Here is a 27,889-nt window from a genome sequence, read left to right as displayed (position 1 = left end):
TATATGTGATGAATCTCAGGCTTTCTGGAGGCGCCCAGCCATCTTGTCTTTATTCATGATTCCAGAGATTTTTGCAAGGTTTTCAGTTTTCTCCTTTTCCAATGGAAATGTACCAGGCAGTTTCTCACTGAAACTATTAAGTCACAAATAAAAATAATAGATAAGATAAGATAAGATAAGATAAGATAAGATAAGATAAGATAAGATAAGATAAGATAAGATAAGATATAGCCAGCCAATCGTGGGATTTATGAAAAACCTATTAACATCATGCCAGTGAAATGGCAGGAGGTAGGAGAATTTGCAATTTATGTATCTTTGCCATTCCTTTTGAAGATGCCTTTTTCGGAGGTCAATGTCAGGACCCACCCCAAACCACGTCTTAGGAAGACAAAACTCTTGGAGTCAGGGTTTTAGTCCAAAAGAAATCTTTACTATGACATGCTCGGTTGTAGGAAATGAGACAGGGCTTAATATTTCCACGATGTAAACCCTTATAAAGAATTCCCGGTTTAACCCCCCTTAATCCCCATTTGGTCAGTCCCCCCCCATCCTTCCTCTCGTATCATCCATCTCGTGGGAAAGAGGAAGTTAGGACCCTTTTGTTTATTGCTGTCTACCGTGACAAAACCCAGATGCTAGCCCCCCCTTTTGTTTCCCCAGTTCAAAAGGCTTCTCCTTTCCTTTGAAATGCCTATTGCCGGTTCAATACACATCTATCCTCTTCTCTTCGGGAGATGACAGAATCCATGGGATAATGTTTGAAACATTCCATTTATGAATATGATATAAATGGATTCTGACAGTCCTTGAATCTACTGTGTCTCCAGGAATAGCACAGATCTGACACTAGGTTTAGTTTGTTTATTTATCAGGTTTCTATATTGTTCATCATATGCATGATTTTTTGCAACTGAATGTAAAATTATTTTAAGAACTAGGAATATTTACATAACCTATGGATCCAGTGCTGCTTTATTCATGTTCCTGATACATTCGTGAAATACTGACTATAATGTATTAATCCTAACCTTGCCTGTTTCAAAAATGTACCGCCTAACCCATAAGGAAAAGAAACAAGCTTTTACCACATTTCATAAGAGAGATGCGCAAGCTGAGAAACCTGTCCTGGTTTCTCATCCATCTACTTTCCCTCTTTATATTGTGCTGATTGGACTTGATTTGGGATTCCATTCAGGCATTCTAGCATCTTGGCTTGGATGTTCCACTCATCAATTAAAGCTGAATCATAGCAGAATTCAGGTTTCCTTCATTTTCATCAGTCAGATGGTTTCTTTAGGAGAGCAATTCACAGTATGCTGCAGAAGAATGATGAAGGTGCCATTTTGACAACTCATCACATGGAGGAAGCAGAGACAGTGTGTGACCGAGTAGCTATCATGGTGTCTGGACAGCTCAGGTAGGTTTTCTAGTGCATGTTTTCTTTGTTGAGCACATAGAACTTTCTTGTAGACTTTTTCCCTTTTTGGCTACGATGGATGAAATTCAAACTCTGCTGATATCCCCATTCAGGAAAAAAAAAAGAAATAAGGCACTTTCCCTCTCAATATTTAGGTAGCTCAATTGTGTACACGGTAACTAAACAGAATTCTACCTTCCTTAACTCTATGGTGGACATTTAACTGTGCTTCTTTATGCTGATGATGTGACTATTCTTTCTTTGACTCACATTGGTTTTAGAAGCCCTAGTAGTGTGTTGCAGGAAGGAAACACAAAACTACACCAGATAAACAATAACATTATAGTCCAGGTATCATCCTTCAAATGCCTTGGCATAATGTTTCAACTTTTTGGAGTCTGGTGTGAACAAATTTAATCTATTTCTGATGAGGACAACGATAGTGCTAAAGCCAGCCCAGATTCCTAAGGGTCCTGTTTTGGGTTGTGTGTTGAATTTCAAACTCCACAATCTAGTTTGACACAGATGATCCTGCTGGAAGGCAAGAATCAGCTCTACATCTGGCTTAAGCTTCGTCTTCCCTGTGATTCCATAATATTAATAGATCTTTTGGGGCACGTTTTCCTCTTCTAGAAAAACTAGATTCCATAGTGGTTATGCCAATGCAACATCTAGTATCAAGCTTTATTGGCGATGAGTCTACTGAGAGTTAGAGTCACACTCCAGCATCTGATGTTCAAAGTCATCTAGTTAACTAATAGAGGAAGGATATAAATAGGGACGTGGTGGCTCAGTGGGTTAGGACGCTGAGCTTGTCGATCAGAAGGTTAGCAGTTTGGCGGGTCGAATCCTGAGTGCCACGTAACAGAGTGAGCGCCTGTTACTCGTCCCAGCTTCTGCCAACCTAGCAGTTCGAAAGCACGTAAAAATGCAAGTAGAAAAATAGGGACCACTCCGGTGGGAAGGTAACAGCGTTCCGTGCGCCTTTGGCGTCTAGTCATGCCGGCCACATGACCACGGAGACGTCCTCGGACAAGCGCTGGCTCTTCGGCTTTGAAACGGAGTTGAGCACCGGCACCTAGAGTTGGAAACGACTAGCACGGATGTGCGGGGGAAACTTTACCTTTACTTTATTAATAGGAAAGCATTCTTTTTTTCAAATTACCTATTTTGTGCTAGCTGCTCTACACACAATAGAGTCTCTTTCTTTGGCCTGCTTTCATGACTTGCCCTCAGTGATAGTGTAGAGAAGGTATAATATTACTCTTTTTGCAGAGTAAACTTGTCGCTGGAGAAACTAGAGTCCCTAATTCACATGTTCCTCCTATGTCTTATTTATACAATTTGGACCCCACCCTTATAACCCTTGCACATGTGTGTTTATTTATTTGTTCAATTTATTTGCCAACTATCTTGCCATGACTCTACTTTAGGCGGGTTAAGTTGCACAAGTTCCAAGGAGTTTCTTATTTGTTTTATGTCAATCTTAACATCGCCAACATTTTGCAAAATTTCTTGCAGCTGCCATTGCTTAACACAGGAACATACTGTTGTAATTCTGCAGATTTATAATGACAGAAAATGTGTTTTTAATATTGATTTATGTCCTTTTGTCATATGTGATTAGTCACCAATTGCAGTAAAGCATACAGTATATTCCAGTGGTGGCAAACCTTTTAGAGACCGAGTGCCCAAACTGCAACCCAAAACCCACTTATTTATCGCTGGGTGTCAGGTGGGCATGGCCCACTGGGTGGGTGTGGCTGTGTTGGTCATGGAAGATTGGGTGGGTGTGGCCAAGGTGGGTGTGGTCACCTCAATGTTGCTCACGTGGAGGGACACCTGTGTGGGTTGGGCAGGATTGGGGGAGCTCCAGGAGGTCTCTCGCAGGTGGGGTGGTAGGCAGGAGACTCATCCTGTGGGGTGAGGCGAGGCAGGGTAGGGGTGCCATTGCCATGGGGCAAGGCAAGGGCTGGGGCAGCTGCTGCCTGACACCATCAGCTCCTGCACACAGAGGCCAGTGAGTGCATGGGGGCCAACGGTGTCTGTCAGTAGCCACAGTCTGCCGGCCCCTCGACAGGCGCACTCTGGGGCTCCACAGCCCATTGCCAGCAGTTCAAAGAAGCCGCCTCTGAGATGGATGCTCAGCCAACAGCTGAGGAGGTGAGTCGTGGGTCGTGCCTGGGAAAAGGAGAGCATGTGAACCCAGGAGGGACAGGATGTGGGGGAGGGAAACCAGCAGTGCTGGGATGCATTCAGCCACATGGGATCTTGGTGAATTAACAGGTGGCTGGTTGAAGAGGGACAGTTGCCACCTCTGGGGCATGGCGTGGGTGCCCACAGAGAGGGCTCTGAGTGCTGCCTCTGGCACCCATGCCATAGGTTCGCCACCACTGGTATGTTTAGTCTGTTTATTGTCTTCCAATTTCTTCTTCATTTAGCTTACACTTTTTAAACTATATTCAACGTATTTGTGTATCTCTCTTGACATACTTAAATCTTACATCCACATAATAATGGGGGCTTCAGAACGGTCTTACTAGTTTTAATATTATGAGTGAAACCCAGCCTGCCAGCTTTCAGCAAACCATCAGGAGCTTCCTGTAAATTTGCAAAGCAAGCTGCCAGTCTTATTTCGTTCACTTCAGTCCAGACACAGAGTTCTTAGATGTGAATTGGATGGAAAGGGTAAGGGAAAAACATAACCAAACTAAAGCAGGATTCCAAGTATCAGATACAACATCGATTGAGGGACATGAGCATGCAATGGAAAATTTTGGGTACCTCTCCCAGCCTCCTTCCAGTTGCAATTGTTGCCTTACAGTTCAAATTATAGAAGATCCAAATATTTGTAGCTCAGGATTGAACCATCGGGTCCTTGGTGCTCTTTGAGCTTTCTTGTTTTCTTGCAGACATTTCATTACCAAAGTAGGTAACATCATCAGTGCTTACAGAAGAGGAAAAGTTCCCATGCTACGTGTTAGAAGTCTCTTTTGTGCTTTTTCCTATCAATACAAGCCCTTGGTCCTTTCTCCTCTCCACATGATCCTGGCAATGGAGGCTCAGTGGTCTGGTATCTTTTAAAATCAGCGTGTGGGGACATGGATCAGAATCCTGCTACCTGATAACAATTTGATCCCATACATGGCATGCTGCTGCTGCTGCTGCTACTGATGATGATGATGATGATGATGATTACACTTTTATTCAATAAACAGGAACCTCAGTCAACTGAATACTCAAATTGACTGGCACTAATGGTTGACATGGGTTGCTGCCAGCATCCAAGGTATCAACCAGGTATCTTCTTAAAATGTAAGATGTTCCGAGTAGCGCAGTTTTTTGTAGCTTTGCTGGAGTTATTGCAAGAAGCTACAATTTCTTGAAGTATTTTGCAAAGTTTTTGGACATAGTTCCCAGTGCCCTGATGACAATGGGTATCACTGTTACACGTTTCATCCATAATCGTGCAGTTTTGATGTCCAGGTCACGATATTTTGTAATTTTTTCCAGTTCTTTTTCTTCAACTCTGGCATCTCCTGGTACAGCAATATCAATCAACTGTACGCTTCGGTTCTATATTATTATTATTATTATTATTATTATTATTATTATTATTATTATTATTATTATTATTATTATTATTATTTGCAGGTGCCTGGGTTCAATTCAGTATCTGAAAAGCAAATTTGGAAAAAAATTATTTGCTGCAAATAAAAGTAAAAGGAGAAGAACAAGGGGATCTTGTGAATACTCAGATTCTAAAAATGTTCCCACAGGCAGCTCGTCAGGAAAGGTAACAGCAATATTTACCTACAACTTGATAGAACGCTTAAAATTGTTTGAAATATAAGTCCTTGTGCTTTTTGGGATGGCTTAACAATGAAAAAGAAAATTCCTTCTGTTATGTACTGGGTTCTTTGCTTGAGCGAAGAGACGAGGCAAGTGAGTTCAGTCAGAAACATTCTTATTTGCTTGCAGGAACTGAACTGGGGAACAGGGCTGCGAATGCAGCTATTTATACCCTGGCCTCTAGGAGGGACATGGGTCCAATAGACAGGTTGCAGCGCTCAGTCTACGCATTATCCTATCCACATCATCCAAAGACACGGGGTCAAACTCACCCCAAATGGTAAAAGCAAGACCTGTCCTCTCCACTCCGCCGGATTCCACCCAGTCGGAGTCCAAACCAGTCCGGATCTGAGCGATTTTGTCCTGCAGATACTGTACAAATTCCTCAGCCATACCCTACAAGGGGTCATCCCTTGGTTGCTGATTAAGCAGTGAGCGGGTCACTCTAAACAGGGCGGCTGGTCGGTTATCTGCGGATGCAATGAGAGTGGCAAAGTAAACATGCTTTGCCGCTTCCATCGCCACTAGGTAAGACTTAAGATAAGTTCTTAGCTGTGTTTGGTCAGATTCAGATCTGCTGGACCTCCAACAGCTCTCTAGGCATCTTTTCCGGCGCTTCATCTCTTGGAGACCCTCAGTGAACCAGGGGGCCACCCGGGATCTGCGCCGGGTCAGAGGCCGCAAAGGCACAACTCAATCCAAGGCCCCAGCAGCTACTCTCTCCCAGGCTTCTACTAGGGCCTCAGCAGAGTCGTGGGCAAGGGAAGCAGGTAATGTCCCAAGCTCTGTCTGGGGTGGAACCACCTGGTCGGTTCCGCCTCCCAGCAGCGGGGGGTGGTGTACTGAAAGTCTAGCCAGAGAAGAAAATGATTGGACCATGACAGGGGTTGGATGGTTAAATCCCCCCCTACCTAGATCATTAATCCACTGTCCAGAGATAAAAACCAGGTCGAGTGTTTGCACTCCATTATGGGTCAGGTCTTGAATTACTTGAGTCAGGTCCATGGCTGTCATGGAAGCCATGAACTCCTGAGCCAACTCAGATGCCTCACCTGTGGAAGGCAGATTGAAATCCCCCAGAACTATAAGCCTGGGGAACTCAATCGCCAACCCAGGCAAGACGTCGAGGATCTTGGGCAGGGCCGATGACATGCAGCTGGGAGACAGGCCCAACTGAATAGGCCCAACTGAACTCCAGGACCCCACTTCAAAAAGAGAGACTCACACCTGCCTATCTGAGGGACAGTGGCCACTCACGGACAAAGACTCTCCCTAATAATAACCGCCACCACCACCACCCCTGCCCTGGGCCCGCAGCTGGTGAAGCACCCGGAAGCCCGGTGGGCATAGTTCTGAGAGGGGGACCCCCCCTCTTGGCCCAACCAGCTCTCCGTGATGCAGGCCAGGTCCGCGTTCTCCTCCTCAATAAGATCATGTATAAGGGGAGCCTTGTTCACCATGGACCTGCCTTGTAAGTCGTCCCTTGTTGCTTGTTGCTGCGATGTTGTTGGTTGTCGTGCCTTTGGAGCTTATCAACTTCTGTGTTGTCATTGGAGTCTTCATCATGTTCAGCATCCTCATGGTGGATGGCCTCCTTGTGCTGGATGGCCTCCTCATGCTGTGCTGTTTTGGTGGGCTGCATAGCTTGTACGGCCCCGCCGGTGGCTTTGTCCGCCATGATCTCTTTCAGCGCGTCTGGAAATAACAGGGTCTCTTTGGCAAAGAGCTTTTTTTGCAACTCTCGATTCCGGAGGCTGCAGATGAGTCGGTCCTGGAGCCTCTCCTCTACGTTGGAGAACTGTCACAGGCGTGCAGCTTGCCTCAATGCTGCGATGAATTCGGATGCTGTTTCACCTGGCTGTTGAACCCTCTGTTCAAATGCGTGGCGCCAAGCAATTACCGACAGCTTGGGCTGGAAGTGGTCGCCAATCCGTTTCTTCAAGTCCATGAACGTTGTGGACTCCAATGGCGTTGGTGCGAACAAGTTCTCTACAATGTCGAATGTGGCTGGGCCGCAAACACACAGGAGTGTAGTGACCTTCAGGCCATCCTCAGTGACTTGATTGGCGCAGAGGCAATTCTTGACCCTGGATAGAGCTATATCAAATTCTTCCAGCTTTCCGACTTTCGCCATTTGGGGTTGGTCTTCACAGCTGGAGTTCATCATCTTCTTGTCCTGCTCCTCTGTGTGCCCAGGGAATGATCCTCTGGGTGCGTGGTCGCTAACGTGGCTGTGCTAGGCCGACCGTAGAGGGGGGAATTGCTTTCCCACCAGGCGTGTTCTGGCCTCTCCCCTAGTGACTCTCAGCTCTGTTGGAGAAGCAGGATCCCACCTTCATCGCCAGTGTTGTATACTGGGTTCTTTGCTTGAGCGAAGAGACGAGGCAAGTGAGTTCAGTCAGAAACATTCTTTATTTGCTTGCAGGAACTGAACTGGGGAACAGGGCTGCGAATGCAGCTATTTATACCCTGGCCTCTAGGTGGCGGCCAATAGGTTTAAAGCAACCTATTGCCACCCTAGAAGCAGCCGATGGCGGCGCTGGAGACAGGTTGTCTGAGGATATGGCAGCCGTTGGCTAGCTCCCTGCTTAAGCAACCTTCCAGCACTTAAACCCACGTGATACACTTAGTAAAACAAAGCCCAATACATTACACCTTCTTTTATTTAATTTCCAATTAGAAAGATTTTGCTTCTGAGGACAAATTTTTACTCTTGATCCAGATGGTTATCTGTATGCTTTGCCTATTGGATTCAGTTGCTTCTCAAAATTAATTGCCATTATTATGACAAAGATGGAGAAATATGTAATGTGGAGAGCCTGTTTGTTCTAGCGGTTGAGGTACCAGGCTAGAAAGTGGAAAATCGTGAGTTCTAGTTCTGCCTTAGCCTTGGTGTTGTGATTCAGGGTCAGCCTGTGGGTTCGGCAGTTGGGTCGGATTACTCAGAGGAGGAGGGGGGTGTTGAAGACCTTGCTGAGGGGGTTGAAGATCTTGCTGATGATAGCCCTCAGCCACGCCCCTCCCACTTGGTCACCACGGAGACCCAGCTGTGTGAGCCTGACAGTGTGGATGAAGATGACCCACAGCTGGCCCTGTTCAAGGACGCCCGACGCAGGAGGCAGTCAATTAGGAGTAAACAGAGGAAGGCAATGGGGCTTCTCGGAAGGAGGCAGAGAGAAGCCATGCCCTGAACTCTATATAAGGGGAATGTTTGGGAGGGCTGGTTTGCTGAAGGCAACCGCTCGGATGGTTCATGTTTGTTAAAGCTCCTGTTTCTTGGTTCGTGTCTTGTTTGTTTTTGTAGCTATAAATTTGGCAGGCGTTATTCCAGCCTCTTGCCGTTTGTAAAGGGGTTGTCCCTGCCTTTTCTGCAGGGCCGGTAGCAGGCTGGTACAGAACACTTGGTGACTTTGGGCCAGTCACTCACTCTCAGTCCAACCCACTTCACAGGGTTGTTGTTGTGAGGAAAATAGGAGGAGGCTGGATATGTTTCCCCACCTTGAGTTATTTGTTAAAATAATAAAGGTGGGATAAAATAAATAAAATGTTTGTTACTCCTCCTTGCACCTTTATTTTTAAAGTTTTGTATATACAAATTGGGTTGCTCTGCCCAATAGTCTTGTGGGTCAGAATTATCAGTGATACAGATTATTGTTTATCATGGTATTGTATTGTATTGTATTATCTATTGATTGATTGATTGATTGATTGATTGATTGATTGATTGATTGTATTTGTATGCTGCTGAATTCGTCTGGCTTCCTAGCAGCTAACAACCATAAAATAAAGTATGAATTAAATGTCCATTGTATGAATCAAAGCATAATACAAAAGAAGAAAATAATATAAGTAAATATATAAATAATGAAATAAAGTAAAGAGTCAATAAGCAAGATATTACATAATGATCAATACCAGCATCAAACACTTAGAAACATTGAACTATCAAGGCCTGAAGGTCCTCAAGCAAATCTTGGTATAATTGCTTTCTAGAAAGTTTTAATTTTTAGTTTTTATTTATTATTAAAATCTTTTGTTGCCATCTCTTTTTGATCTGACACTTGGCATCTTGCAGCATCAAGACATTAAAAACATCTGGGATAAAATGAAAGTAAAATCAAAGTTAAATCATAGTTACAAGATGGGGAAGGGCGGAGCCGGATCGGAAGGAGGTCTTAATTAATCAACCACCTCCAGTGTGATACTCCCCCATTATCACTGAAAAAGCTAACCTGGTTTCCAGGACAGGCTATTCCATAATATTGAGGCCATCACAGAGACACACTTTTTTATAGTCTCAAACCCACTCATGTCCAGAAACTGAGGAACCACCAATAAATTTGCCAAGGAAGATAATTTTGAATGAGCTGACTAAAGTTGGAACAACCAGTTGCAGAGGTGATATTATTATTTCTCCTCCACTTAGGATATGTATGGTTTCACCTCCTTTTAGGATATCCACTTTGTTGGTCTACAAGATTCCAATGGAAGATGCACTGCCTCTCTCTAAAGCTTTTTCCATGCTAGAAAAAGGTATGTCTGAAAGTTTTATGAAATGTGAACACATAAACTCAGAATAAAAAAAATCTTTAGCATCTCTGAACATCCATCAACAGTGTGAAATTTGAATTTATTCATTTGTTTATTTAACCTATTTATGTAGCTGCCCAACTCACACATAAATATCTCTGTGTGTTTTACAAAATTTTAAAAAATGTACCCTATAATAAAACCCATCAACAAATGGTGTAAAATAATGAGCTTAGCCAATTTCTATCCAACCTAGGAATGGGTACAGAACAACCAATATTCAATATGTAAAGAGCACATTGTTGCTTTTACCCTGCCTCATCAAATATCTTTCTTCCTGTTGCCTCTTTAAAGTTAACATTCAGACTCTTAGCTCTATTCTCTACAAATTGCAAAAGTGGCATTTACAGTACAAATTGCACACTGGAAACTAAAGCCCTGAATTTATAATAGAGTTAGTGCGACAAATATAAAATATTTCTTCACTCTTAATGCTAATACATAATATACAGATATATTCCGCTGACTTAAATATAGATAGTCCCCAACTTACGATCACAATTGAGCCCAAAATGTCTGCGGCTAGGCAAAACAATTGTTAAATGAATTTTCCCCATTTTACGACCTTTCTTGCCACAGTTGTTAAGTGAATCACTGCAATTGTTGAGCAAGTAACACGGTTGTTAATTGAATCTGGCTTCCCCATTGACTTTATTTGTGAGAAGTTTGCAAAAAATGATTATACATCTCTAGGCCACTGCAATCGTCATAAATGCAGGCCAGTTGCCAAGCGTCTGAATTTTTATTTGTGTGAACACAGGGATGCTGCACTGGTTAGAAGGGTGAAAAACATTCACAAGTCACCTTTTTTCCAATGCCATTGTAACTTCAAATGGTCACTAAATGAATGGGTGTAACTTGAGGACTATCTCTAAGTACTTGAGAAACAGCCCCGAACTGCTGATCTAAGGTCACCACTCACGATCAAGGTCAGGAACTAGTTATTTTTCTCCTTACCTATGAATTCTGCTTTCAGTCACCACCCAGGAATGTGGTATTAGTTCAAACTGATGAAGAATGGAAAATTAAGAAGAGTTAATAATAAAAAAACAACAACCACCACATATTTTCTTCCATCCCAAACCTCTCATCTTCTGGTAACCCGATGGAAACCTGCCTCTCTTTGGACTACGAAGGTATCCCTGAGAGAAATAAATGATTCAGAGTCCTTGTGATAGAAAAAGCACAAGGTTGAACTATGTGTGGTTTTCTTCAGGACAGCAGCAAATTTGAGTACAATGTGTATGGATAATACTCAGGAGATGTCAGCTGAAATATTTTGTTTACTGCGGCGCCTTTCAATTTTTGCAGCTGAGAGCTGATTTCCCAAACCAGGTGTGAGTTTCCATTGTAAGTCCAAAGCTTACGGTCCCTGGTGGCAATTTTCGTCGGAAGAAATAAATCTGCAAATTTCTGGTTTGAGCCCAAAGGAATGAGAGCACTAGATCTGCATGGCAGAGCCTATTTCAGAAATGCAGCCCTTCGGCGAGTTTACAAAAGTCAACTGAAGAAAGTCAAGGAGATGAACAAACAGTGTGCAGACCGCCAGTACTGGAAGGGCCACCTTGTAGAGATTTGAAACTGTTATATTTAGGAAACCAAATCTATCTATATTTGGCGTTCTATCCTTATTGTTGAGGTAAACCCAGCTATAAACTCCCTGGTTCACTCCTTATTGGCATGATGTTTTACCATTCCCTGTTGACATCTTATGCTATTATGCCTACTATGTGGTCCCTACTGCTATGTAGTCTATTCTGAGGAATGCTCCTTATTTTGAGAGAAATCATCAACTCTTACAGTTCACTTTATTTGGTCAACTTTATTTAGTAACTTGCCTTCAGGATGACTAGATTTCTGATCATGTTATGATCATGTTAAGACAGATGAATAGACAGAGAAATGAAACGTTGCAAAGTAATGCTACAGCAGCCCAACCATATTTAAAAAGCACTATTAGTCTTTTGGAAATGTTTTGAAAACTGGGCCTTACATGGAATAGCACCTCCTTGAAATGCTTTAAAACAGGGATCTTCAAACTTGGCCCTTTTATGACTTGTGGACTTCAACTCCCAGACTTCAACTCAGCCATTATTTTCAGGCTGCTGCACAAGTCTGAAAGAGGGATGCTGCTATTTTAAAAAGTTGACTCATTAATGTGATGCTTACTCAGAAGCAGCATTTTTTCAGACCCAAGAAGCCAAACTGCTTTAATGAATAGCACAGAGTTGGGTGTTCATAGTTGTGTGAGGTCTAAAGCATATGTGCCAAATTAATTTCAAAGTATATATAGCCCTAATCTTTAGCCTGATTGTCACTACTTGCCACCTTTCCAGAATGGTGATGTATCAGGATTAGACAATTATCTCACCAGAGTTTTTAATGACCATCCTGGGGTCATCTGTTATGGATAGTTTTATTACAGGAATGACCCAGGTGTCAGAAGAGCACTTTAGTTTATCTTGCCTTTGTATATGTAGTGTATCTGAATTGAATCAATTCCTGATAATTTAATCAGTAAAAGTAGTAAAGATCATTATTTAATTATTGGATGGTTATAGCTATTGGTATGCCTTGAATGTTTTGCTTTGGCTGAGAATGACCTTCTCTATTTTATGCCAAATGCACAATGGTCAAGATAAACTTATCATCTGACCCCTAATAGTAACTAAGAAAGTTAGACTCCCATATCGTTTCATCAGCCATGTTTAATGTGAGGAAAAAGACATAAGATTACAGAATCGTGGAAACTGGTAAGTTGATTTACTTCCACAGTGAGCATGTGGTGGGTGAGGATGTTGAACGTCTTTCCAGATCTCTTTCTCTCCCTCCCTCCCTCCCTCTCTCTGAAACTAGTTAGTCATTCAGGGGATAAGAATGGAATGTCCTTGCTTTTCTTCTGCAATGTAATAAACATCCCTTCTTGTTCTCAGAACATTCCATTCTTTCCAATGAATTTTCAGAAATAAATATATCGACCTTTCTAAAGGTAATGGCTATATGGGTGTTGAGTAGACAATGAATATGCTATGCACAGAAGACAAGCAAAAATTTTTCCATGCAAAGCCTAAATCAATTAAGCCTACTTTTTCCCCCCCTACATAGCTAAACAACTCTTCAGTCTTGAGGAGTACAGCTTTTCTTTGAACACTTTGGAACAGGTAATCTCTTTACATAATACGCTTATACAACCCCCCCCTTAATACACCCCCTCCCAGGTCTTGCAGCCTTATCATGGCAGAAAGGGTCCAAGTGAAGAGCACTTGCGATGGACAGGAAGAATTTATATTCTCCGTAGGGTCACTCCATAGTGACCCTATATTCTCCATAGGGTCGCTCAAAGCATGAAGGTCAGTCCAAACCAGGTACCTTTATCTGGCCACAGTAAACTAGGAAGATGTTGGAAGGAGATGCTCTTTAGTGTCAATGGCAACGGCATCACTTTCTGCTGCATGGGAGAAGGCAATGGGAAATCATTCATGTATTTTATCAAGAAAACCATATGGATAGACAAGATAAAATGATTGATGATATAGTGCTGGATGACAGGCCCCTTTTTATTTACTTATTTTATTTATTTATTTTTTAAACAATTATATTACCGCCTACTCACGGCGACTCAAAGTGGCTTACAGGAGATAAAACACAATATAAAAGAAATATAAAAAATAATAAAAAATAATAACCCCCCCATCCCCCCACCCCGGCGACAACACACACTCATACCAGCCATTTAATGGGCTCCAACCCACACATTCCGAAAGTGTGGGGGTTAATCTAATTTCCAGAGGGATGATGTTCCAGAGGGAAGGAGCCACCATGGAGAAGGCCCTTCTTCTGAGTCCTGCCTCCTTAGGGGACAAGGACCCACAACATTCCTTGCCTCCCCACTCTAGTGGTTGGATGACACTCCATCTTACTGAGAAAGAGCTGAAAATATTTCAGAGCATTAATGATGTCTATAATTCAGTTACATTAAAGCCTTTGGGATATCTAGTTAGACAGAACTAATATAGAACATAAGAAGCATAAACGTGGGAAAGCTCAACACAAAACAAAATGATACATTTTGATATCTTAGGCATGAAATGGAGTGGAGCCGGACACTTCCACTCAAAAGATCATCTTGTTTTTTGCCAGAAAAAGCGAAGAAGGAGTGGAAGTGCTTCCATAAACAGGAAGGGTACACTATAGCAAAGAGACTACTTAGACGGGAATATAAAATCAATGGCCAAATGATATCAATCAGAAATCCCTCAAGGATTCTTCACCCAAAAAATCCTTGTTTAACAAAGTGTGGGAAACTAAAACTAATCTTTTCCAAGGAAAGATAAATATTAGGCAAACGTTATCTCTTATACCATCCATCCACCATCAACTAACCTATTAAATATTGTCTGCTTTATGTAGGTTTTCCTAGAACTTTGCAAAGAGCAAGAGCGAGATTATGTTGATTTGGCTCCGAATACAACTTTTGATTGGAAGAAACTTCAGGAGGCTGATCTCTAAAGTTCATCAACGCATTTAAAAAACTGAACAGTACTGACGCAAACACTGATGCCTTGATCTGGAAGAGAGAATAATCTCTAGATAATGGAGTTTATAATCTGCTGCTTAGAATGGAAGCCTTTTAAGGAAAAAGCATGGTGACTAACCCTTATGTTAGCCATATCTAGAGAATTTACAGTTCAGGAAATTTTCAACCAAGAAGAAGCATGGGTTTCTCTGCATTATTTCATGTTTCAGGAAAGTAAATTTCACCTTTTATTGTGGGTGTAAATTAAAGTACACATAATATTTTCAAATATATTATTGAGATCTGTTTTTTTTAGATGTGAACAGATGATATATTTTGCAGATTAAAATATGTAAATGCCTTAATTCTAATAGATATTATATTTACAGTATACCCAATGTTAACATGACAAATAATTTGCATATCTAAGCATTTTTCTCTCCTTTATCCTACGTTTTCAAACTTACAACAGTGAAAAACTGAACACAGAAATATCAACAGTGCAGAGGGGGGAAAAGGAAGTTTTTTTTGGGGGGGATGCCCCTTCTCCATACTGTTAGCAATACTAAGAAACAGAAGAGAGCATAGAAAATTTTGTTTATTTTGTTCATCAGAGGTGACCCTGGGATTAATATATGTCAGTGCCTGAGGCAGGAAAGCAAATGACAGTTCTTAAATCCTACTGAAAATGAAGAAAGCGCAAAGTCAATCAAATCATTTTCTTATATGAAGTACAGTTTCCCAAGCAACTAAAAGTCTGAACATTTTTATCTTGAATTATAATACAAGTCTCAGGGTTTGTCACATGCAGAGTTTACATTAAAATAGATACTTCCAGCATTGTCTAGTTTGGAGAAATAATAGATCAACTGAAGTCTGCCATGGTTATTTTCTGTCTCTTCCCTAAATTGAAACATGGAAGTATTAATTGGGTAGTTTTAACGTTGGCTGTGACTGGAAATAGCCATCATTGAATTTACTGGCTATTTTTAGGGTATGGTTAGCTAGTAATGTTAATTTTTTATGAATTAAACATTAAGGGTATCTTAACTAATAAGAATTTCAATACCTACCAGGATTTATGTAGAATCAAACAATTTTTTTGAGGCTGAGCCAAAGAGGAGCTCTATAATGTAACTGTTGTGATTCAGGGTCAGTCTGTGGGTTCTGCAGTTGGGTCGGATGACTCAGAGGAGGAGGAGGGGGCTGTTGAAGAGCTTGCTGAGGGGGTTGGAGAGCTTGCTGATGAGAGCCCTCAGCCAGGCCCCTCCCACCTGGTCACGACGCAGACCCAGCTGTGTGAGCCTGACAGCGTGGATGAAGATGACCCACAGCTGGCCCTGTTCAAGGACGCCCGACACAGGAGGCAGTCAATCAGGAGTAAACAGAGGAAGGCAATGGGGCACCTCGGAAGGAGGCAGACAGAAGCCACGCCCTGAACTGTATAAAAGGGGAATGCATGGGAGGGCTGGTTTGCTGAAGGCAACCGCTTGAATAGCTCCTGTTTCATGGTTCGTGTCTTGTTTTGCTCTGTTTTATGTTAATAAATTTGGCAGGCTTAGTTCCAGCCTCTTGCCGTTTGTAAAGGGGTTGTTCCTGCCTTTTCTGCAGGGCCGGTAGCAGGCTGGTACAGAACAGTAACCACTTATTCTGTTCAATGATTATAATTAAAATGAAAACTGAAAGTGTTGAAAATTAAGCATGTTTCCAGTATATTTAAACTAGAGGAAGTCTATATTAAAAATTGACTATAAAATAATATGTATAAAGTGATGCATATTAGTCCATAAAGTCTTAACCTCACATAATTATCAACAATGCATTCTATACAATTCTTCAACTTAAATTCAGATATGCAACTATGACTTATAAAAAAGAATTGGAGGTTCTAACATGGTTTCCAAGATTCTATATTGATATATCCTATATTCATTTTAATTCATGCATTAAAACTTCTTATTTAAATTTATTTGAGTCTTGATTTCATAATGGTACCTTCCAACATGGGAGTTGAGAATGAATCTTCTTATGTTTTTTATATATCTCATCATTTAGACCTCATCATTTGTGTGATGTCTTTCCAACACTTGCAGAGAATAAAGAAAATGACCTTGACACAGATATGCAAAATCTGTTGCCAGAGCGATGAGGGCTAAAACATATCTTAAGTCCCCAACATACAGACAGCTCTGGAGGAGGCTGAAACACCTCCCTAATTCACTTGACTATAAGTAATAGGAAGTACAACATAATCAGGCTCCAAAGATTCTGATTATTATGGCCAATCTCAATAAAAGTTGTCTTAGTTGTAAACTTGATTTCTTAGTCTGCTCCTTAGTCTGAGGTTGGTGAGTTGCATTTTCTTTTCAGCGAGTGAGTTGTTCATATCGCACTTTCTTTTCCACTGTCAAAACTCTTTTTTGGTGGGAGTAGGTAAAAGAATAATAATAATATTCCTATTTTCATAAAACCTCAGTATAATTATTTAGTTAACTCTCCAAAACAAGTAAATATATTCTGGAAATGAATAACAAAGCAAATCTCATTACTTAAAGTTGCTTTCCAAAGAGGATATAAATACTACAGTAAAGAATGGTATATAAATACTATGATAAACAAACATCTACCATAAGAATGTGGTCTTCTCCCTCCTTAATACAGTATATAAATATATGATATGCACACTTAAATATAATCATTGTTTGAATCTATGAAATAGAAGAATTTGCGTTTATAAAAAGACAGCTTTTGCAAAAAAAGAAGTGTTGAATTATTTTCAGAAATTTTGTAACCAGTGCTGTGTTATAATGAATACACAAAGTAGTTAAGAATAATTTTCCTAAACATTAAAGGCAAAAAAGAAAAAAAGTATACTTAAAACTAGTTTGCTATACACCCTGTTCACCTTTTCACATCTATAGTTAAAAGCCGTCCTTCACCATATCAATACACAGCTGCATACATACCGTTTATGCTTTTTCCTATTGATGTCTTTCTGTTTCTGAATTTCTTCAATTCCATCAAACCACAACTTTATTGGTTTTCTTTCTCTCAACCCATTCCCTCTTCCCTCATATTTGTTTTTTTATTCAATCCTAAATAATTTTCTCTGTATGGACAAATCACCTCAATGCATTTCTTTCACACTGACCACTTATTTTTGTATCCAGTCCCATCCATTCATTATTCATCCTATCTCTTTTTGTTTTAATCAAACAAAAGGCTTAAGTAATCTGCTCCTACAGTGTTCAACTTATTTTTATGGTTCACTTAACCATTCAATTCTCCTGAATAGCTTACAAAAGCTATTTTGGCTTCTTTTGCCAAACATTTATTCCTCATTATAGAACATATAATAACCACTGTAATTCTATTAGGATTTGTACATCTTAACACGTCTCCATCCATTTTTCACCTTTAGTAAACATTTATTTATTTAATATATTTGTATGAAACACACTCCCATGAAAGCACAGCCTTTTCTTCCTGACCTACTTAGTCATTATAACAAATGATGAATTTCATTAATTCTCCCCCCCCCTTGCCCCTACCAAACAAAACATGGCACATTAATTTTTAGATTTTCACTCTATGTTTCATAATAAAGTAAAGGTAAAGGTTCCCTCGCACATGCGTGCTAGTCGTTTCCGACTCTAGGGGCCGGTGCTCATCTCCGTTTCAAAGCCGAAGAGCCAGCATTTGTCCGAGGACGTCTTCCGTGGTCATGTGGCCGGCATGACTAGACGCCAAAGGCGCACGGAACGCTGTTACCTTCCCACCGTAGTGGTCCCTATTTTTCTACTTGCATTTTTTTACGTGCTTTCGAACTGCTAGGTTGGCAGAAGCTGGGACGAGCAACAGGCGCTCACTCTGTTACGCGGCACTTGGGATTCGACCCGCCAAACTGCCGAACTTCAATGTATTTAATAGCACAAATCTTTCAGGTTTTCCACCACTCACATCCCCAAGCAATACACTTCTAATATCACCATATTCATCCCCCTTACACATTTAACATGAATAATTTTATACATCCAAAGAATATTACACATCCTTATTATACTCCCTTGTTCAATGTTGGACCTTTTTGTCAAACATCCCATCCTTTCTTACGCATGCTTTGTTACCTTCCTATACCACTGTCTTTCAACAATCAACTGAAAATATTTCATAAGAGCCTCTAAATCTATCAGTGGACAATAAGCTTTCTCGGACTCATACATTTCTTAATGATCTGCTGAAGACTTGTCAACTCTCACCTTATCTGTCTTTTACGTATTGCCCTGTTAACCGCCCTGAGTCTCTTGAGAGAAGGGCGGTATATAAATTAAATAAATAAATAAAGTAAATAAATAAATAAATATAGACTTTTTGCTAAAAAGTGGAGAAAAAAATGAACTTTTGATTTGTGGGCTTTAAGGTGAGAAAGGAAAGCTTATGGAAAGAAGGAATTTATGAAGTAACTTTAGAGCAGGGGTCGGCAATCTTAAACACTCGAAGAGCCACTTGGACCCGTTTCCGAAAAGAAAACACTGGAAGCCACAAAACCCTTTTGACATCTAAAATGAAGATAAAACAATGAATATATCATTTTTTAGCTTTATGCTATGTATAAAAAACTATAGTGTGTTGCATTTATGAAAGCAATGAACTGTTACAGAGAAAACAAATTTTTATTTCTGCTTGCAACAAAAACATTTGAACTCCAAAAAAAAGATGCTGGGTCGAAGGTTACTCTCAAATAAAATACTCAATATTTATTTGAGTCCTCTTTATATTTATGAAATAAAAAGCTGGTGCAAATAGATAGAAAAATAGAAAAGAAAAAAATGTAGGGGGGGTGTAAAAAAGAAAAGGACAGGAGAAAGAGGGGAAAAAACCCTTTCTCCTTTATCCCAACAGGTGAAAACAATTTTAGTAGCTTATCTACAATCTTTAAATACAGCATAATTATCCCCATATCTCATCTCTTAATTAAAAAAACCAAAATATTCCATTAAACGTTCTTTGTCCTTCTTCTAGTAAGGACAACCACATATATGAATTCTCTCTCTCTCTCTCTCTCTCTCTCTCTCTCTCTCTCTCTCTCTCTCTCTTTGTCCCTCCCTCTCTCTCTCTTTCTCCCTCTCTCTCCCTCCCACCCCCTTTCTCTCTCTTTCTCTCCCTCTCTCTTTCTTCCTCCTCCCTCTCTTTCCCTCCCTCCTTCCCCCTCTTTCTCCCTCTCTCCCTCCCTTCCTCTCTCTCTCTTTCTCCCGCTCTCTCTTTCTCTCTCTTTCTCTCCCCCTCTCTCTCTTTCTCTCTCTCCTTCCCTTCCTCCCTCTCTCCCTTCCTCCCTCTCTCTCTCTTTTGGCCTCGATTTGTGCATATACTGCAAAAACAACAACAACCCAACAAATCTGCTTTTCTGCATCAAGAAATCAAGCCAGAGGAAACTTAAAAAGCCAACGCCAGCTTCGACCTTACCTTGATGGCACTTCCTTTCAGCAGAAAAAACAGATCCCTTACGATGGGGCTTTTTTTTTTTTAGCAACATTGCTCAGGTCCACGCATGATGTCCAGGAGGGAACCGAGGGGAACAAAACTGATCAAGGTGGGAGGCAGCAAATTTTCCTTTCTGTCTGCCTCTTGCCAGCTCCAAGGATGCGGGGCCAATGGTAGTGCCAGCTGGGGATCTCTGGGGCTGCGCTCCCTCAGGGCCGCGGCTTGTGGGAGGGCTGGCCCAGTCAGTAGAGGCTCCTGCAGGCTGCTCCCAGGGGGGATCCCAGGGCTCCCCCATGTGGCTCCCAAGCCACATGGGACAGGGCCATCCCAGGAAAGGAATTTCCTGGCTGTGCTTCTCCCAAGGGGCGGGGCGCCTGGGCGCAGGGCCAATCAGGAACAGAGAGAGAGAGAGAGAGAGAGAGAGAGAGAGAGAGAGAGAGAGAGAGAGAGAGAGAGAGAGAGAGAGAGAGAGAGGAAGCGCAAGTGCCCCCCCTCTCTGCAAATGGCAGAGGAGGAATGGGAGCCACAGTAGAAGGCTGAAAGAGCCACATGCAGCTCCAGAGCCATGGGTTTCCGATCTGTGCTTTAGAGAGAAAGGTATATATATATATGAGTGTGTGTATACACACACACACACGCACACACTATGTATTTATAACTGCTGTCAAGAATATTGAAAGCTACTTTTTTAAAAAAAAAATCTTTTTCTATTTTCATTTTCACTATTTACTATTTTTATATTTGCACAAAATACACAATTATAATTCATTATGTGCCATCAAATTTGTGTCAGCTCTTGGCAATCACATAATAGATTTTCTTCATTTCTTCCAACAGAGCATATAAATCTAGAACTATACATTTCTGAGAAGCAGTTCCATCATTTTAACAGATGTTAAATTAACATGAAAATGCAAGGAAAATTACTAGAGAAGAAAAAAGAGGGGAAATATCTTAATCTCCTCCCTCATTAATTAGCACTGATTCTCCCCTGTAAACGTTCTGCCATTCCCAGTAACTGAATTACAATATGAATATAGCATGTGCTAATCTGTTTTCTTGAATTTCAATGCTGCCAATGTAAGATGATTAAATAATAGCAGATGGTTAAGGTATAGTTCCACATTAGTAGCGACACCAGGAGCCAAGAGTCAATAAATTCTCTATTCTTCTCTTTATTTATCATGGAAATATCAAGCTGTTCCTCTACTGCCACCTACCAATTTCCTGTCTGAAATTTCTATCTGTTGATCGGTTGACTACCAGTCACTACTACTATAGTCCTGGCCGGAAAGCTCAAAGAGCCAGGTCTTCAGGTCCCGGCGGAACGAACGAAAATCTGGGGCAGTCCTGAGCTCTACGGGTAACTGGTTCCAAAGGGCAGGCACGCCCACAGAGAAGGCCCTCCCCCTGGGTGTCACCCTCCAGCAATCCTTTGCCGGCGGCACCCTGAGAAGGCCCTCCCTGTGGGAGCGCACAGGACGAAGGAAACCTGACGCCGGCAGCAGGTGTTCCCTTAGATATCCTGGACCCAAGCCATTTAGGGCTTTATAGGTCATCACCAGCACCTTGAATCTCACCCAGAGGGCAACCGGAAGCCAATGCAGCTTGTGGAGCAGAGGTGTTACATGGGAGTATCGGGGAGCCCCCATCACAACTTGCGCGGCCGCATTCTGCACCAGTTGAAGCCTCCGAGTGGTTCTCAAGGGCAGCCCCATGTAGAGAGTGTTACAGTAGTCTAACCGGGAGGTCACGAGCGCATGAGTGACTGTGCGCAAGGCATCCCGGTCCAGATAGGGCTGCAACTGGTGCACCAGGCGAACCTGGGCAAAAGCCCCCCTGGTCACGGCTCCTATATGATCTTCAAAACTGAGCCGTGAATCCAGGAGGACACCCAAGTTGCGAGCCCTATTGACGGGGGGGGGTAACACCTCACCCCCCATCATTAAAGGTGGAATAGGATGATTCACTCGAGATGCCTGTACGCACAGCCACTCAGTCTTGGAAGGATTGAGTCGGAGCCTTTTTCTCCCCATCCAAACCCGAACCGCCTCCAGGCAATGGGACATCACGTCGAGGCCATCACTGAGCTGGTTTGGGGTGGAAAGAAAAAGTTGGGTATCATTGGTGTACTGATGATACCCCGCCCCAAAACCACAAATGATCTCACCCAGCGGCTTCATATAGATATTGAACAGGAGGGGAGAGAGGACCGACCCCTGAGGAACTCCATAAACGAGAGACCTCGGGGCGGACCTTTGCCCTCCCGTCAACACCAACTGCAAACGGCCCAAGAGGTAGGAGGAGAACCACTGTAGAACAGTGCCCCCCACTCCCAACCCCGTGAGACGTCGCAGTAGGATACCATGGTCGATGGTATCAAAAGCCGCTGAGATATCTAATAGGACTAGGACAGAGGAACAACCCCTGTCCCGAGCCCGCCAGAGATCATTCATCAGCGTGACCAATGCCGTCTCCGTGCTGTACCCGGGCCTGAAACCCGATTGGTACGGGTCAAGATAATCGTTTTCCTCCAGGAACAGAGGAAGCTGATGCGCCACCACACTCTCAACAACCTTCGCTAAAAAGCGAAGGTTGGAGACCGGACGATAGTTATTCAAAATAGCTGGATCCAGGGCAGGCTTCTTGAGAAGGGGTCTCACCACCGTTTCCTTCAAAGTGGCGGGAAAGACACCCTCACTGAAAGAAGCAGATATCACTGCCTGGAACCAGCCTCGTGTCTCCTCCCGAGCTGAATAAACCAGCCAGGAAGGGCACGGGTCCAATAAACAGGTGGTAGAGCTCAGCCTCTCCATAATCCTGTCCACCTCCTTGGGAGTCACAGGATCAGACTCAGTCCAGATAATACTCTCAAGACCGCTCGATTCCTCCCCATCAGACTCTGCCCAGTCAGAGTCCAAACCAGTCCGAATCTGAGCGATTTTGTCCGTCAGATGCTGGCTAAACTCCTCGGCCTGCCCCTGCAAGGGCTCCTCCATCACCTCCTGGGAGAGGAGGGAGCGAGTTACCCTAAACAGGGCGGCCAGGCGATTATCTGCGGACGCGATGAGGGTGGCGAAGTAATTAGACTTCGCCGTTCTCATCGCCGCGAGATAAGACCTAGTAAAGGATCTTATTCGCAATCGGTCAGATTCAGACCGGCTGGATCTCCAACAGCTCTCCAGACTCTGTCTCCGATGCTTCATCTCCCGTAGCTCCACAGAAAACCATGGAGCCCATCGGGATCTGCGCCGGATCAGGGGTCGCAAGGGTACAATCTGGTCAAGCGCCTCGGTGGCGGCTCTCTCCCAAGCCTCCACCAAGGCATCAGCCGGGCTGTGAGTGAGGGAGATAGGTATAGACCCAAGCACCGTCTGGAACCGTTCAGGATCCATTAGGCGCCTGGGGCGGAACCACCTGGTCGGTTCCGCAGCCCAACGGTGAGGGGTAGCGTATCAGAAGACCAGCCGTAGGAGGTAATGATTGGACCATGACAGGGGGACAATATTTGGTGTACCCCCTCCCAGATCATCAAACCACTGCCCAGATAGGAAAACCAGGTTGAGAGTGTGGCCCCCTCCATGGGTCAGGCCCTGAATTATCTGGGTCAGGTCCATGGCCGTCATGGAGGCCCTGAACTCCCGCGCTAAGATGTGAAGGAGATAATGAAGGATGCTGTTCTTATGGCCATAGATTGGTATGGCCAAAAATATCCTTTTAATCATGAAAGCTACAAGATATTTTACTATTTCCTGGTACAATGCACTATGTTATTACAGTACCATGCTGTTTATTTTCTTTATGTATTTGTTTGCAGTTGTAGTATAAGAAATAGATCAAACATTGTCATTTCTACTTTCTTTTTAGAATTGTTTGTGCTGTACAACTCCAAGGGCTCTTTTTTTAAAAATAAAGACCTTAGCAGCTGGATTAACCAGTTCAGTGTTTTGTTAATCAGATACAGATGTACAGATGTTAAAGATTTGGTACATATCTGATAGCACCTTTAATAACAATTGGGCTGTCTGAGACATTTGATTGCTTTCACTCTTGCATGTGATCTCTTCCTTTTTTTCTCTGTAAAAGTCCAGGCCAAGTTGGTGCTACTTGAAAGTAAATTTCCATGAAAGGGTGCCAAGAGGTGTATGCCCACCACAGTATGGGAAGCCTTGGCTGAAGAATTACAGAGGACTAAGATATTTAAGAGTTCTTCAATTGATGGAGTCTTGCTAAAACAACTTGAGCCATTTAGTTGTATTTTGCATCTACTTGAACTCTGATCTAGACTTCACTAATACTTGAGTTTTATCTTGGAACTCTGCCATATTTTACTAAACTCAACCCTATGATTGTCTAATCCCTTGAAACATTAGTGGAAGACTATGGACGGATATAATGTAGCTCAAAACTGTGGCTTCTCTATTTAACTTCCTGCTGGAATCTCATTCAACCATGTAAATCATGATTTAATGAAACTTTTGGGGGGGTTATCTATGGTTTTACCTTATTTTGTGTAATTATATTGTATAACTAATATTCAAATTCAATGGTGAAAAAAGTAATGTTCTACATTTAGGCAAAAATCGCCAAATGTACAGGTATAGTATAGGTACAGGTCTGCAACCCGTGGCTCCGGAGCCGCATGCGGGTCTTTCAGCCGTCTCCAGCGGCTCCCAGTCCTCTGCCATGTGCAGTCCAAAAAAAAAAAAGTGGGACTAAAAAAGTTCAACAAATCAATTCAAATATGCAGGGTAGGTGCATATCTTGCCTTGGCTCCACTCTTCAGTCAAACCCTGTTCTGCGCATGTGGACACATTTTTTTGCGGCTCCCAGTTTTTCCTTTTGTGAGGGAACCGGTTCCGAGTGGCTCTTTCACTGTTTCAGGTTGCTGACCCCTGGTATAGGGGGTACCTTGCTCAACAGTAGTAACTGTGAGAGGGATCTCGGAGTCCTAGTGGACAATCACTTAAATATGAGCGAGCAGTTCCTGCAGCTGCCAAAAAAAGCCAACACAGTGCTTGGCTGCATTAACAGAGGAATAGAATCCAAGATCACGTGAAGTATTAATACTACTTTACAATGCCTTGGTAAGGCCACATTTGGAATACTGCATCCAGTTTTGGTCACCACAATGTAAAAAAGATGTTGAGACTCTAGAAAGAGTACAGAGAAGAGCAACAAAGATGATTAGGGGACTGGAGACTAAAACATATAACAAACGGCTGCTGGAATTGGGTATGTGTAGTTTAATGAAGAGAAGGGCGAGGGGGGATATGATAGCAGCGTTCCAATATCTCAGGGGCTGCCACAAAGAAGAGGGGCTCAAGCTATTCTCCAAAGCGCCCGAAGGCAGGACAAGAAGCAATGGATGGAAACTAATCAAGGAGAGGAACTACCTGGAACTAAGGAGAAACTTCCTGACAGTTAGAGCAATTAACCAGTGGAACAACCTGCCTCCAGAAGCGGTGAATGCTCCAACAGTGGAAGTTTTTAAGAAAAGACTGGACAGCCATTTGTTTGAAATGGTATAGGGTTTCCTGCCTGACTAGTGGGTTGGACTAGATGACCTCCAAGGTCCCTTCCTATTATTATTATTATTATTATTATTATTATTATTATTATTATTATTATTATTATTATTATTATTATTATTATTATATAAATACTACACTAGAACCCTGATTTAATGGTCATTATTCTATGAAACAGGAGTGGAGTTACAATTCAAAAGTCCCTAAAATACCTACCTTGAGTTCCCCTGATGTGGTTTGTCAGTACAAATTACCTAAGTGTAGCTATGAATGCTTCACAGGGGATCTAGCAACAAGGTAAAGTAGCAAGGTAAGGTTAGCATGTAGAAAAAGACATGATCTCTGGAAGTGGTTAAAAAGCTGATGTAGAAACCAGGAGACTCTGAGTTTTAGTGTCACCTTATCTCTGAAAGCCGGCTAGCTGAGATTGAGCTTATTGAGAATCTTCACAGGATGGTTATTGTGTGAAAAGTAGGAGGAGGGAGGAGTATTTTATTTTATTTTTTTATTTTATTTCCATTTATATCCCGCCCTTCTCCGAAGACTCAGGGCGGCTTACAAGCTTAGCAGTAGCCTTCATTCTATGTATATGCCTGCTTATTAGGGCTTTCACACACACACACACACACACACCAAGTGGCATTATTACAAAGTCAGCTTAATTGCCCCCAACAATCTGGGTCCTCATTTTACCTAACTCGGAAGGATGGAAGGCTGAGTCAACCTTGAGCCTGGTGGGATGCGAACCTGCACTAATTGCAGGCAGCTGGTGTTACTTAAGGAGGCATCAGCCCACTGCTCCACCAAGGCTCTTGGAGTATTAGGTATGTTCACTATCTTGAGTTATTTATAAAAGTAATAAAGGTGGGAAACAAACAAAATTTCTTTGAAAATTAAAAATATTGATAGGAATGAATCACAAGACATGGGCAATAATACTGGGCATCTATAGAGGTTCACTCACAATGTCCTTGCCAAAATTAATCCATTAGGTCAATCGTCTGGTAGTTTAGTCATGGCAACTGGGATTCTTTTCTTGTTGGTTCAAAACATTTTGCTGCTCATATAAGGAGCTTCTTCAGTTCCATTTGGATAAGTAGAGAAATGTTTCAAACCGACAAGAAAAGGATTCTGGTAGCCATGACTCAACTTCCAGACAACCCGTATGACTGAGAATCTTCATTGCCATAAGGTTAATCTTGCTCAACAGTCTGGTTTCTGGTGACTTAATTTTTTTTTATTGGATTGGGATAGGCAAATAAGCTCGTAAATGAAGACTTTTGAAGTATTGCTGCAAGAGGTAAAGCACCTGATAGCCTCTCTAACACTGATGTCCAGGGAGTTCTAGTGAACTTTGCAGAAATGAGGATGCCTCACGACTGCTAGCATTTTTCCTAGCAGATTTTTAAACTAGCCACTTGAGCCTATTTATTTACTTATTGCATTTGGAGACCACACAACCTCTACAAGATCCTGGAGTGTGTGTCCGTGTGTTACAGTAGAGACAAAGAAACAGAAAACCAAATAATTAAAACACACATATACATCTGGAAGCGAGGAACACCCAAACATACCAAAGCTGCAAAAACTAACAAAGACTTGACATCCATGCTAACCCCAGGGCTGAGAGCACAGCCGTGTTTTTAATGACTTCTGGAACAGCTGTAGGCCTGGAATTACATGAATTTCTGCCCACTTCCATGTCATTGTTTGTTGTCCCAGTTTACCTGCTGCAAATGTTTAGTTCCATATAGTTGCTGTAGTGTACAGTATATGATTTAAATAAGCATTGGGTAAAATGTGGATAATTCAGTAGGGACTCAACTGTTAAATCTTGAACATTTTGCTCCCAGCTTCCTATGACTCTCTTGACAAGAAAAATCTTCCATGATAAAATGTGCACTTTGGACCAGGGGCTAGGCTACCTTCAAAATTATGGGGAGGCATCATCTCAAGCGAATGGATAGAGAAAGATATAGGTAGTGCATGCACAGGGGAAGAAAAGCAAATTGGTTTTCAAGCAAGGCTTAAATGAAGTGGTGTACGTTTTTATGCAGTAGAACACTGCTTCAGTCTTGAGCAGTACAGCCTTTCTTTGAACACTTTGGAACAGGCAATTGGTTTGACTAAACCAGGGGTAGGCAACCTTGGCTCTTTTATGACTTGTGGACTTCAACTCCCAGAATTCCTGAGCCAGCCAAAGAGCTAAAGTTGCCTACCCCTGGACTAAACCAATAACATGATGTAGTTTGAAAGCCCCCTTCCAGACACCAAATTGGAAAGTTTTATGCAAATACCTTAATGGTTTTTGAACTTAAAATATATGGAAAGTGGTCCTTCCCTGCCATTTCTGTGATCTCCTGTCTGCTTAAAACAGTGCATACTGATCTGTACTGCAATATTTGAACATTTTGCAATTGCAAGGAAAATGTTTGTTTTTGTATTGCTTTCATGTCTTATGGGGGAAAAATGGGATTTTAATGAAGCGGAAATAGAAAT

General features: G+C 42.2%; 1 protein-coding gene across 1 annotated transcript; it reads left to right on the top strand.

Annotated features, from left to right (window-relative positions):
- The first annotated feature begins 237 nt into the window (after window positions 1-237).
- Window positions 238-15,510, top strand: LOC310633497 (ATP-binding cassette sub-family A member 10-like). Its single transcript, XM_083351212.1, has 6 exons — window positions 238-291; window positions 1,199-1,420; window positions 5,075-5,216; window positions 9,726-9,805; window positions 12,968-13,023; window positions 14,273-15,510. The coding sequence occupies exons 3-6, from the start codon at window positions 5,188-5,190 to the stop codon at window positions 14,369-14,371; spliced, it is 264 nt and encodes an 87-aa protein (XP_083207338.1). The 5' UTR covers window positions 238-291; window positions 1,199-1,420; window positions 5,075-5,187; the 3' UTR covers window positions 14,372-15,510.
- Window positions 15,511-27,889: the final 12,379 nt, after the last annotated feature.

This window comes from Vipera ursinii, assembly GCF_947247035.1.
Source record: "Vipera ursinii genome assembly, chromosome: 2".
Taxonomy (NCBI): domain Eukaryota; kingdom Metazoa; phylum Chordata; class Lepidosauria; order Squamata; family Viperidae; genus Vipera; species Vipera ursinii.
This window is presented reverse-complemented; position numbering and strand designations above follow the sequence as displayed.